Source organism: Cicer arietinum, chromosome 6 (genome assembly GCF_000331145.2).
Source record: "Cicer arietinum cultivar CDC Frontier isolate Library 1 chromosome 6, Cicar.CDCFrontier_v2.0, whole genome shotgun sequence".
Taxonomy (NCBI): Eukaryota; Viridiplantae; Streptophyta; class Magnoliopsida; order Fabales; family Fabaceae; genus Cicer; species Cicer arietinum.
Window position 1 is genome coordinate 69,662,355 of NC_021165.2, and position 13,149 is coordinate 69,675,503.

At 29.3% G+C, this 13,149-nt stretch overlaps 2 protein-coding genes across 2 annotated transcripts; one reads left to right on the forward strand and one right to left on the reverse strand.

Annotated features, from left to right (window-relative positions):
* Positions 1–2,473: 2,473 nt before the first annotated feature.
* On the reverse strand, positions 2,474–4,375 carry LOC101513207 (small ribosomal subunit protein eS25y-like). The gene is made up of 4 exons (XM_004507412.4): positions 4,235–4,375; positions 4,058–4,132; positions 3,558–3,692; positions 2,474–2,849 (listed from the first exon to the last, which is right to left on the reverse strand). Exons 1-4 carry the CDS (start codon positions 4,235–4,237, stop codon positions 2,736–2,738), a joined length of 327 nt encoding a protein of 108 aa, XP_004507469.1. The 5' UTR covers positions 4,238–4,375; the 3' UTR covers positions 2,474–2,735.
* A 5,526-nt stretch (positions 4,376–9,901) lies between these two features.
* Positions 9,902–11,583, forward strand: LOC101513529 (uncharacterized). The gene has a single exon (XM_004507413.4). The coding sequence runs from the start codon at positions 10,544–10,546 to the stop codon at positions 11,201–11,203; it is 660 nt and encodes a 219-aa protein (XP_004507470.1). The 5' UTR covers positions 9,902–10,543; the 3' UTR covers positions 11,204–11,583.
* Positions 11,584–13,149: the final 1,566 nt, after the last annotated feature.

Genomic DNA, 13,149 nt, shown 5'->3' on the forward strand with positions numbered 1-13,149 from the left:
CTCTTTAAAAGTAGAAGTTCAAGATCCTTCTCATCCTTACGCCTAAGACAATCACCTAGTTGGTGACGGTACAGCTAAAACAACAAAAAACTAATATAAATTGAGTTTTGAAACACGCACATTCGTGTTTTCTTGTTTGTCGAACTGATATTGATCAAGTCACCGTCTCAATCGCGAAGACAAGGAAGACTTTCAGTTTCTACTTTTAGGAAGACAATGTTTGTTGTAGTCAGAGTAATGAACAAATTTTAAGTATCGGTCATCGTGGCCCACTAAGATTAACCGTAGAATTGTTCATGTCAAAAAAAAAAATCTAACAGACAAAATTTATGGATCAGGTACAGTGAAAGTGATGGATTTTAGTCTCTGATTGAGGGGAGTTATGAGGAAGGTACTGAAACATTATTGCTAAATAATTTTCTCTAGCATAAGTTTAAGTTCAGACGGTGATAGTGTACTACCAGATTTTGATGTGCTGTCAGAGAGATATCATGAGTAAAGTACTTAGTGATTTTATTTGTCCTCATAATAACAACAAGACAAGCATCACATTGTTTTTTGCATATAAATGAAATTGAGCCCATGACTTATAATTGAAGGCAATAATAATATATTTTGATCATTGCTCAACAACCAACCTAATAATCAGCTTCAATATTGATCCAAAATAATTAAGTGGGGTCAATTCAATAACTAAAATCTATAGGTGGCTAGAAATAATATGCATGCTTAAGAAAACAGAGATTAGAATCAGACCAAAACATTTTATATACTGATAAAACAAAACAACTAAGATTATTAACCAAATTAAACATTTGTTTTGGACATTAATTCCTTAAACATCTTTAAAGGCTAACTTTTTCGTCCTCTTATTTGAAAGAGAGGAGGGTGGGAAAAAGAAGGATCCATATAGAAACTTAAAAGCCAAAAACTCTACTTTGAAGTTGATAGCAAAAAGCAAAAACTCTAATTGAATCAGAGTGATAGCTTCAGCTTCTTTGAAGTTTTTGATTATTGACAAGGATTATGTCTTTGTTGGAAGAAGTTAAAATGAACCCCATCTAAAATCCCTTAAAAATTTCTAAGGCCTTCTCAATTGTCTTCATTGCCTTCTTCCTTGATGACAAGTATTCACCACCATTAACTTTGAATGCCATTTCACACCCCCTCTCTTCCTTCGAACTGTTAATTGAAATCCATTTACACTTTCTTTTGATTGCTTCAGGACATCTTATGCAAAACTAGAGATATCGAAGAGCCTTAGTGATCCTTCTAGTCATCCATCCAACATGTTTTGCACGATTCACGTGCCTTGCGTGGCAAGGCTTGTTGTATGTTGAGATATGAAAGGGTGAAGTATAGAAGACTCACTATTCAAACGACAAATCAGGGCTGTATTGATGTTTGTAGTCATCATCACAACTCCCAGCCAAATTCCTTCCTTAGACGCGTAAACTGAGGCTAGATCTTCACTGATATTCAAAGTATGAAATGGTTACAGTTGCCATTGATTGCTTAACAAATATTGTTTTTCCCCTTCATACATGAATTTCTAAAAGTTACAGCTATGCCATATTGTTCATAGCTATTTCACTGCTTTTCGGGTTGGTTGCACACACTGTTTAGATTTGTTTATTTTCAAGATTTTCATCTTAACATGTTTCTACTGGTAGATTGATATCCTTAATCCCTTAGGATTTGTACACATAACATAAGGACTGTGAATTCAATAAAATATAAAAGGTACGGCATAAACAATTTCCGGTTATATAATTATTACATCAATAGGAGAAGAAGAATGAAGGGATGCAATTCAAACTTTTGAAAAAACAAGCGCTGCAATCTTGGCAAAAGCCACAGATTGAACATAAAAAAGAAGAAAATATTAAATGGTGTTGTCTAAAAATATGTATTTTGTTGGATAAGAAATCAAGAAGTGGTCACCATTTATTGCTCTTGTTCTTACAGCTATCAAATACAATTTTTACATAAAATAATAAAACAATAAAAATATATCCAATTATATCAATTTCATTCTTTTTTCAAATGAGGCACTGTCAATAAAAAGGTTGTAAGGAATTATACGAAAATGCAATTTCTCTATGCATATAGAAAATACATTTTATAGTTCAATTCCATAATTATTAAAATATAGGACGAAATGTATACAGCAAAGATGAAATATCAAAATGAGAATGCACCAAAATTCCATCAAGATACATAAAGTATAAATTAAGAATACAAACTCAGTGCCCAAAATTCTTATAGAAGTTCAATAACAAGGTTTTATGGAAAGGAACTTAAGTTCAAATAGGAATGTTTATCAAATTTCAGAATTGTGTTTTTGGAACTGTTGAGCAAAACATTGTGATCAATTAAAAGTTATATGAAATATAGTTACAACTCATACTAATGCAACAAAATCGTGATAAACAAATTACAAAAGCACAACAGCGCAACAATCAGAAGTCAGTTGTAGGAGAGAAAAACAATTTTTAAAACTCAAACCGGAAAAATATATGGTCTGTGTCCAGATTTCTCTTTCAAAATGAATCTCAATCAACAGTAATTAACCTAAATAAAACAAGAAGAAAAGAACTGCCAGAATACCAAAAACGATAATAGATAGATGCCAAAACTGATACAAGCTGGCAAAATGTGCATCTCAAAGTTTAAAAGAACAATACATAGCTAATTCTACCAACACTGCATGCAAATTATGATCGGTACTACACTTAGGTGTTTGTAGCCCTGGTGTAAATCTGCTGACTTGAATGGGAAGATACCATCCTGATTAAACCTCTAGCCATCAAATCTCTAATAGCCTTCCTTGCAAGAGAACCATTAACCTGTATAATGCATGTAAAAGTAAGACATGATGATATTATCAATATTGGTACTTTTAATTATTGCAATAGAGCATTACTGATTGTTTCAGGCAATGTTATTTATATTGGACTTGGGTGGATGTGATAGATAGTGTGCATTACAATTAATTGTTTACTAACCAAATAGGACAAAATGTCAAGTTCATATACCACTACAGAACTTCAAATGACATCTACGATATGGAGGCATCAAACATAAATGTATTGTTTGCAATATAATTAATAAACATTCAATTTTAGCTAAACATGCCAATACAAACATCTGTGATATTGTAGAATTAATAACGTAAAAGAATCGGTAGAGACCAACAAATTGAAAATAAGAACTCTAAATTCTGAGCCAGAACATAATGACCTAGACATGGGACCATCAAATAACCTAAACATATGCACATTAGACTACCAAAATTTACACGGGACAAGTAATCCATGACTGGTCTAGGAAAATAAAGAAGCTGAACAAGAAGACACAAACATATAAATAGAGAATATAATTTGACCAATCCTAGGATTAACTCGGACTATATGACTTAAAACAAACAAAAAATCATTGAAGGTTACTCCTGTCATAGGACTGAATGGGAATCAAAACAACACTCACACTACAATGTATCATTACTATCACTAATGAATGCCGCAAAGTAGGAAAAGGAATTAACAAAGATTTACCCTCAAACGATCAGAGAGAACTGAAGGAGTGATGAGCTTGTATTTGGGTGCTTCAGATATGAGCTTGTCATAGGTAGCCTGATCAAAGAGCACCATGTTATTCACCTTCTCCTTTTGCTTTCCCTTGCTCCACTTCTGTTAAACACAAAATATGACCCTTAATATCACATTCCAATAACCCTTTTTAAATCACAAAATTATGCATCTAAGAATTAGCATTCAACAAAAAATAATGGATTCGAAATTAGCTTCAAAAGATATTTTGTAAATACAAATTAATAATTTCACTAAAATAAACATTTCGCAAAAGTATTCCTTAGTTCGCGGATTAAGGGCCTTAATACCACACTCCCATATTTCATCGTTCCCTAAAAATTATATGCAACAAAAACAAATCTAAATTCTGACATTCATTATTCACCATTCATCACATATATAATAAAACAAAGTTAACTGCAGAAATATAAAATAAACTTAAAGGAGAAAAAACAAAAACGAACCTTCTTCTTCTGCTTGCCGCCACCAGATTTGGCTGGCTTGGAGGAAGGTGGAGGAGCCTTATCCTTCTTTGGAGCCTGCAAAAATAATCCAGAAACCGAATCAGATAGATGAGTATTGAGGAAGTTGAAAAGAGTTAAAATTTAGCAGATTCATGAAGAGATACACATCAAACACACCATGAGATCGGTTGGATGAACGAAGGTCTTAGACAGAGGCGCGAGTTATCGATAGAGCCGAATCAGGAACCCTAGGGTTAATATAAGATGTATTTTATATTGGGTTCTTTGAGCTACGTCGTTTTATTCCCAGTTTTGGTGTAAGCCCAATTGTTAGGTGTTGAGGCCCAAATGAAATCAATGATCTTTATACGTTATTTCTGGATTGGACCTTCGTCTACATGACAGCTAAAACCGTCAAAATCTATATGGGTCAATGGTCCAATAATAATTTTTGGAAAATTGGATTTTGTACCCTCAATTTTACCCTCAAAATATTAAAAATACAAATATATCCCTTTAATTTTTCTTCAATTTTTGGTAAAAGAAAATTAATTAAAAATATCACCACTCAACAAAATTTTCGGTAAGTAATCTTTTCTCTCATATATCCAGTACACATTTTATAACTATCGGAAATTCCGAGTCACAAAATTTCCAGCAGTAAAAATTATTTACCCGAAATTTCGTCAACAAAATTTTCAGTATATTATTTATACTACAGAAATTTGTGCTTTAAAATTTTCGGTAGTTAATTTTACTCTACCGGAAAATTCAAATTTTAAAATTCCAAGTATCTATTGTTATTTTTTTAAAGATTTTTTTTTAATTTTCTTTTTTTCAACTTTTTCTTTTTTGAAGTAAGGATAAAAAAAAACACCATTATGTATAGATTTGGTTGAAGCATTCACAATGATCAAATTTTTTAGTCACGATAGGTTGTTATATCATCGACAAAAGAGGTTGACCGACAAAATCGAGTAGATGTTATTATTACCCGCTTTAACATAGAGATCAGAAAGAGAGGAAGTAAGTCAAAATTAATTTTGAGTTGTGATAGAGGTGAAAAATATAAGTCAAATAAATGTAAATCAAAAACTTCAACTAAAATATGAGTTGTCCATTTAAACTTAGATCGCGACAACTCTCCTATTAGATTGTGTAAGAGGTCAAACTTGATAATGTTCAACGGTATTTTTCACTGCTCTGGTCCTCACTGAAAATAAAACGAATATGAAATAAATATAAATAAAAAATTGAAAACAAAAACTCTAACGAAAATTTCAAGAACGAATTAAATTTCTAGTAGTTATTTTTCAATAACGAAATTTTCATTTTTGAAATTTTAGAGAGTTTCAACAGGAAATTTGACTATACATTTTGGTGTTTTTTTCATCCCTACTTCAAAAAAATAAATCCAAAAACAAAAGTTTAAAAAATAGTAATAATAATACGTATCGAAAATTTCAAAGTTTAAAATTTCCAGTAGAATAAAATTTAACTATCGGACATTTCAAGGCACAAATTTTCGGTAGAGTAAAATTAACTGACTGAAATTTAAAGGCACAAATTTTCCAATAGTATAAATAATGTACTGGAGATTTTGTTGGCGAAATCTCTAGTACATAATTTCTACTGCCGAAAATTTTGTGCCTTAAAATATCCGACAGTTATAAAGTCTGTACGGATATTTAGAGGAAAAATATTATTTATCAAAAAATTTGATGAGAGGTGAAATTTTGAAGTAAATTTTTTTTACTATTAATTTAATAAAAATTAAAGGACCATAGGATTTTTAATATCTTAGGTGGTATGAGTTAAATTGAAGGATACAAAATGCAGCTTTCCAATTTTTAACATAATTTTTTAGGATAATTTAATCCAATCCCATACAAACTAACCCGTGTTGGTACTCAGTAGTACACAATCCAAATAACTAGTTTAAAAAAATAAAAATAATAAAATCGGACCGAAAAAAAAATTGTCTCAAAAAGATATCTAATTCATTTACCCATTCATGACTTAATAGTAATACTCACTCGAATTGAGTTAGATATCAATTTATAATTTAAACTCATTCAAATGAATTTTTTCATAATATATTTATAGTATACCATCAAAAGAAAATTTAAAAATGGACATGAATAAAATTTTAAAATTGAAAAGTTGCAAACAAATTAAAAAATAAAAATAAAAATTAATATTGAAAAAAATGTGTGAGCTAAATGCAACTCGCCTAGGACCGAATTCAGGTAGTATTTTTTTAATCCGTATTAAAACTGAGTTTTTTGACCTGACCTAAAAAAGCCTATAAACTCGTAAAGATCAACCCTAAATGAGTCGGATAACCCGTTTTGACATGTCTAATTAAGACACACTAAATAATGAAGTTTGAAAAAAAAATCATTAGTAATGTAATCAGATTTTACATAAATATTTAAAATTTTAAACACGTTTTTAATCCCTATAAAATTTTAATTTTCTTTTAATTCTTACCAAAAATTTCTTAACTTTCTATTCTCAAAATATTCTTCATTTTTAGTCCTTGCTTATAAAATCAACTCGTATATATCTTTCAAATTTTTGAATCATTTTTTGCAGTCATGTTTAGGATATTATAAATATCTCTGTTATAAAAAGTTATCATTTTTTAATTTTATGAGTGTTAAATATAAACTTTTACGCTTTTACAACTTAAAAATTTATATTTAATTTACCTTTTGTTAAATAAATTTAATTTTTTGTGAGAGATATATTTATAATATTTTAAGAAAAATTAATTAGGTAGTGTAAATAATTAGTCAATTTAACTAATTAATCCAACTATTTAATATCAAACATAATAACAAATAGTTATTCAAAAATTTAAAGAATACACATGAGTTGACTTAAAAGTATGAAAAAAAAAAACCATAGACTAAAAAGTTAAAAAAACAAAATTTATAATTGTAAAACTAGGAGTATTCACATCTAAATAAATCCAATTAAAAATCACAAATCGATTAAAGAATACAAAAAGTACACAAAATCAAATTTTATTAAATATAAATTTTTTGTGAAAACTATGTAAATCACATCGAGTTTTGATATATTTTTGGAAACAAATCTAACGGAATTCAATTATATATATATATATATATATAATTTTTTAATAAATATTTATTTTATTATTAATATGAGAATTTTATTGAAAGATTTTTTATTTTGAAAAAAATTCTTATTAGTTTAATGTTATATTTTTTTCAAGTATGAAACTTAAAATTAAGTTAAAATGCAATTAAAACAATTTTGTCTTGCATAAAATATTCTTACTTTGGTGAGGCTCGTGTCGAACACAAATTCGAGTATGGTTTATTCCTTTTAGTTGTTGTCATTGTCAAATATCAATTTAGCCCTTCAAATGTTTGATATCTATTCTTTAGAATGTGCATTAGGAATCAGTTACTATGGTAAGCGAACACTTTAAATAAAAACTGCAGTTAGTGTTAGTGCTCCTTGTCGTTTAAGTTATCTGTGTGCTAAGTGTGATGTATTACAGAACCATATCCACAACAAAACTCCAAAAATATCTTATACACTAATTAGAATATGAGAATAATTAATTTATTGAGACATTCATATATCCCATCAGTTTTTATATGAATTGTTATATAAATGAGCATTTATTCTTGTTCCATCAGTCTACTTACTTATGTTATGTCGACGATTCATTCACAATGATCTAAAATAATGTTGATCATATATACCCAAGTATATTTTCTTTGAACAGTTAATTAATGTTTTCCATTTGAAGGCAAAAGTTGGATCCTCTGCCATTATTGGTGGGTCTATTGTATTCGGGACAGAAAGGGGGAATGGGAATCATTACATTATACTAATAATATGCCACATTATATGTATCGTATAATTTATGTGTCTACCCACAAAGTCGTGAGCATCGCATAAATAGTACACAAGATTATTAAAGGTTTAATTTCTATGTGCGATGTATTTATCCAAATCAAATCTACACAGTTAATTCAATTTAAAACACTTTGGTGGAGCTTGTGACGAGATCTAGGTTTTAGGTAGGAATCAATTCTAAACGGTTGAATTTGTTGTAATTAAACTGTGGAAATTATTGAGAATATATCCGATTATGGTTTCGTTCACAAATAAATAAATAAAATCAAAGTAATTATCAACAGTTAAGCTTGTTATATAAACATAATAGCAATATATAAATTTTTTTAATTATATTAATAGAAGAGTAATTGATGGACTCTGATAATCTCGTTGGTTAGATACGAATCTAAATAGTCAAATTGCTACCTCCTTTGGATGTTTGCATATGTATCGAAGTTTATTACGAATTGATTGAATTAAGTTATAGATAAAAGATAATTAGAAAAAGTAAATTAAATGATATTTATAATTGAGAGAATTATTTACATCAAAGGTTAATTAGATAGATAATTAATTAATATAAAACAAATAATTAGTTAGTAATTACTAATCAATTTAACTAATTAAGCAATTAAAATATTTAATTTTAATTACAGTTTTAATCCTTTATTTTTATTAATTCATGAAATTAGTACATCTATTTTAAAAGTCGACAATTTTAGTCTCTCTTCAAGTTTTTAATTAAAACATTGCGACTTTACATATTTTAAATAACTGTGATGCTGTAAAATGATTAAAACTCATAAAATTGGAATAAAACATCATAAAAATTTAATTTTTAATTTCAGAAATTTTCCATATTTATAATTTAATTAATTATGATATATGGAAAATTAATGTATCTAGATGATTTTACATTATAAAATTGTATTTCACGCTGTTTAAAATATGTTTAATCGTAATTTGTTAGTTCAAAAATCTAATACATAACAAAAAATGTCGACTTTTTAAATAGATAGATCAATTTTGTAAATAGGTGACAATATAGAGAAAAAAATTACAATTAAATTAAATAATTAAAAAAAGATTATTTTTAAACTTACCAATATCTCACACTAAATATTTATTTGTTGATTTTTTTGATAGATTCGCCGTGAAAATAAAAGATAACAGCGCAAAAGTGAAAGAAAGAAAAAAATCATCATTAAAATGACAATATTAATTGACTTATTTCATTCCAATGCCATTTGAGAATTTTGAGTCGAGTTTCGTATGGTTGCGTCCAATTTGTAAGAGTTATGATAGTGAAGAATCTTTGAAGATCGAGTAGAATCTCAAAATAGGAGTACCAAGGGGTTAGAAGATTGAAGACCAAGAAATTTTCAAGAGCACATTTTGAAGATTATGTATGCTAATTGCTAACTCGAAATCAAGTTTCAATACTGACATAATTGAAGACCGAAATCTCTTATCGGATAAACTACAAATTTATATATATGTGATAAACTACAAATTTATATATATGTGATAAACTACAAATTTCACTTAACTAAATAACCAAGTAAAAAGAATGGATTTCAATCATTTTATATTTGAATCAAACATAATGGAATCATGTGCATTCCATGTGTTACAATTTTTGTTTTTGTAAAATCTCATGTTTACAAATTACAACTTAAAAAGTATAAATAGGACAAATTAAAAAAGAAGTATTGACAACGACGACATACTAGTACCAATACTAGCCACGTACCGAATTCAGATACATCACCAGTTTACAAATGCTTTAGAGGTTAATCCATATTTTATATAAAAGATTATTCACATGTTCTGATTCGGTAGAGACGTTTCAAAGACACTTGTTTCAAGTGCTTACGCTGAAAATACGCGAAGTGCTTAAACTTGCGTCATTGATGTTACACAGTTATACGTAGTTTTGTCCTCTGGAATCTAGATTTGAGACAAGCATCTATCTCCATTAACGACAATAAGGTTTTATCCTTTATTTTTTCTTCCAACGATACATTACTTCATAATTTGAAACACAATTCACTGGCTTAGACTTATAGCAACTTGTATATCAGGACCAGGTTCTCAATTATAGTGACAATTCACTGAGTCATAATTTCACTACAAGATAATGAAAAATATTCCACATTTATTTTATTTATCTCTTTGAAAAAATATCATATTCGAGACGTCTTAAGCCTCAGGATCCACGACACGATCAATATTGTTTCAGTAAGAATTCAAACATCTCTCTCGAGAAGACTCGGATACTATAAATAAAAGCCACACAGATTACCAATACTTCTTACACGAAGATAAGTAAATATATTAACAAAGCCATTCCTCTGTTTCAAGGCATAGTTCATAGTTCGTACCTTTCTTTTTCTATGCTCACATCCAATTCCAAAACTAACTTCATTTTCTCTTTTTTCATGCTCCAAATTTCAAAAACCTCTTCAGTTTTCACTAAATCTTCACCTTCTCAATTCTCTTCTTACAAATCCATAGTTTCTCTTGCTCCTCTACAAAACCTAGATCCAATTCCCTTTCAATAAAAATCACAATCAAAACAAAATCAAAAAAATTAAAAAAGAAATGGAGTCGTTAAGTTTCAATCTCCAAGCAGAGAAATTAAACGCAATTCTAAAAAATCGAAAGCTTCAAAGAATCACAGGCTTATTACGAATCATTGAAGTATTTATTGTTTTGATTTTAATTTCAAGAATTTCTATGAAACTACCGATTGCAGTGAGAAACTCAAGCGAGTATTTAAGAGACTTTTCAATCTTCATGAACAGTCCTCGATTTGTTTTTCTCATCGGAAACGTAATAATCATCACGCTTTTCGCTCAAGGTTTCGGAAAAAACGTTCCAAAAGAACTAGAACCTGAAAATATTTACGAAATGTTAGTTCGTAAAAGTATAAAGCACGAAGAAAAAGATGATAGCAAAGTGAAAGAAGGTGATAGCGTAGTGGAAGAAAAAATAATGAAAAGAGGGGTGAAGAAGAGTTATAGAAGGTGTGAGAGTGAGATATTGAAGAAACGACGTCGTGTTATGCGGAGGTGTGAGAGTGAGAATAACGGATGGAAAAGGATTGAAGGTGCTCCTGTTGTTGAGGAGGAAATGGTGAGGATTTCGTATCCGGAAGATGAGATGAGTAATGAGGAATTTCGTCGTACTGTGGAAGCTTTTATTGCTAGGCAACAGAGGATTCGAAGGGAAGAAGATGATTATTCATCTTCTTTGATTTAGAAAATAGTACTATTAGTGTAATTAATTAATAGTCTCTTGTGCATAATTAATTGATGATATATGAAGTAATATATAATCACAGTAATAAAATACCTAGATATTAACTTTCCTTTCTAAATAAATCACAAGTTATAATTAGATATTAACTTTCCTACATCACTTCAATATAGTTGGTGTAATGGTGTTGGTGTCTTACATAGGTTGAAACAATAGTTTTTGACATGTTAGATAGCAAACAAAAGTGATAAATGTTGTTGTTAGATTTTTATTTTATTTAAAGATGTTTATAGCATTTTATTCATAATAACATAGATATAATTAGAGACGTTAATATTGATTTCGAAAAAAGAGAATAAAAATGTTCAAACAAGATTATGAGTTGTCTGATCAGATTGTCTTCTAATAAACTGAACATGAGAATTTCTATAGTAAAGAGAGAGAAAAATATCTACAATTTTCAATAATTCACTAAATTTAGTGACATCACACGCTTTGTATTGTGAAGAAATCAATAACTATTCTTAGAATTGAGCTTGAAATCAACTTGACCCAATTGAAGTTCATGAACTCAATCCAAAGCAAAAAGGAGTTTAGCTTCCCCAACATCAAGAGAACATAAAGGAGAGAACAATTGTTTTTGTTATAACAAAAACATTGTCCTCCTCTCGTATTGCATATACCAACACCAACTATATTGAAGTGATGTAGGAATGAGACGTTCACATTGCATTTACACTTCACTATGACTGGGGACTGTCAATCGAATTGCTACGAACAGTAAGTGACTAAGTTGGCCATGACACAACAACTTATGTGATTCCACAGCTTCTAGTTGTGTTGCTTCCAAATGATCCAAACCATAACAACAACAAAACCGATCTACTATTGCGTCACTGTCGGTAAAAACGCACATGTGACATATCATAAGTGATATTCATAGACATAGGAATCACACGACCATCATTGAGCCAAGGTTTTGTGAGAACCAGTTTGTGATAACAATTTAATACACTAATGTGTTTGATTAAGTGTGCATGTATCAGATCAAGTGAATTATATAGGAATAACAAGACTTCACTTAACTCTGTTTTTTTAAGTCTGATGTAAACACTCTGACACACGCCTCAAGTGATGCAAGCGACATTATGCTTTGGTTCACTTAGACAATGTAAGCAATGTTCTAGTTCTAATTGTTGAGGCAAAATAAAAAATTCATGTTTTGAAGATGAAAAAACAAGTTAGCTAATTTATAATCATGATTCTGATTGTGTTGCTATTTAACTTGTGTTTTGAGTGTATTATTTGAAGACAAGCAATCAAGTACACCTATACAACAATCAAGATGATTCTAGTTTATAAAAGAGCATCATGGTTCATAAAAATATCAATCTGGGCAAACCAATATCATTTTGTTTCATAAGAATATCAGTTTGGACAAACCAATATCATTCTAGTTTATGACAGTATCATTCAGATCGATCAAGATCATTATGGATAATCTGTTTTAAAATAAAAAATGAAATGCATCATTTCCCAAAATACAGATCTTAAGTAAAACAAATATCAATGCAACTTAGAACAATGATCAAGCCCAAAAGTTTAGCTAAAGGAAACAAAACAACATCAAGAACAATAACTAGATCAATCTCTAAATTGATGGGCTATGAACAAGTACAGTTAGGACAACAAGGATGAAAATGACACAACTATTGCACCCTTTACAGAAAGTTCAGTGTGCGTGCAAGGCAACAAACTGACACCAGACAGCTACTAAAAAACCTCAGTCACGATATTCATTCAAGCATAAACAAAGAACATTCTGGTTACAAAGAAAAAATGTTCTGGATAAAATAGAACACATGTCGATTAATTATCCCTATGAACAATTGGATCAATATATGTAAAAATCCTAAATCATTTATTGACTGAAACGTATATGTAAAAAT

Coding starts and splice junctions, on each gene's coding strand:
- LOC101513529 (XM_004507413.4), top strand. CDS start 10,544: ATGGAGTCGTTAAGTTTCAATCTCCAAGCAGAGAAATTAAACGCAATT.
- LOC101513207 (XM_004507412.4), bottom strand. Junction 3,693..4,057: donor GCGGCAAGCAGAAGAAGAAG/GTTCGTTTTTGT, acceptor TGTGTTTAACAG/AAGTGGAGCAAGGGAAAGCA. Junction 2,850..3,557: donor TTCTCTCTGATCGTTTGAGG/GTAAATCTTTGT, acceptor TGCATTATACAG/GTTAATGGTTCTCTTGCAAG.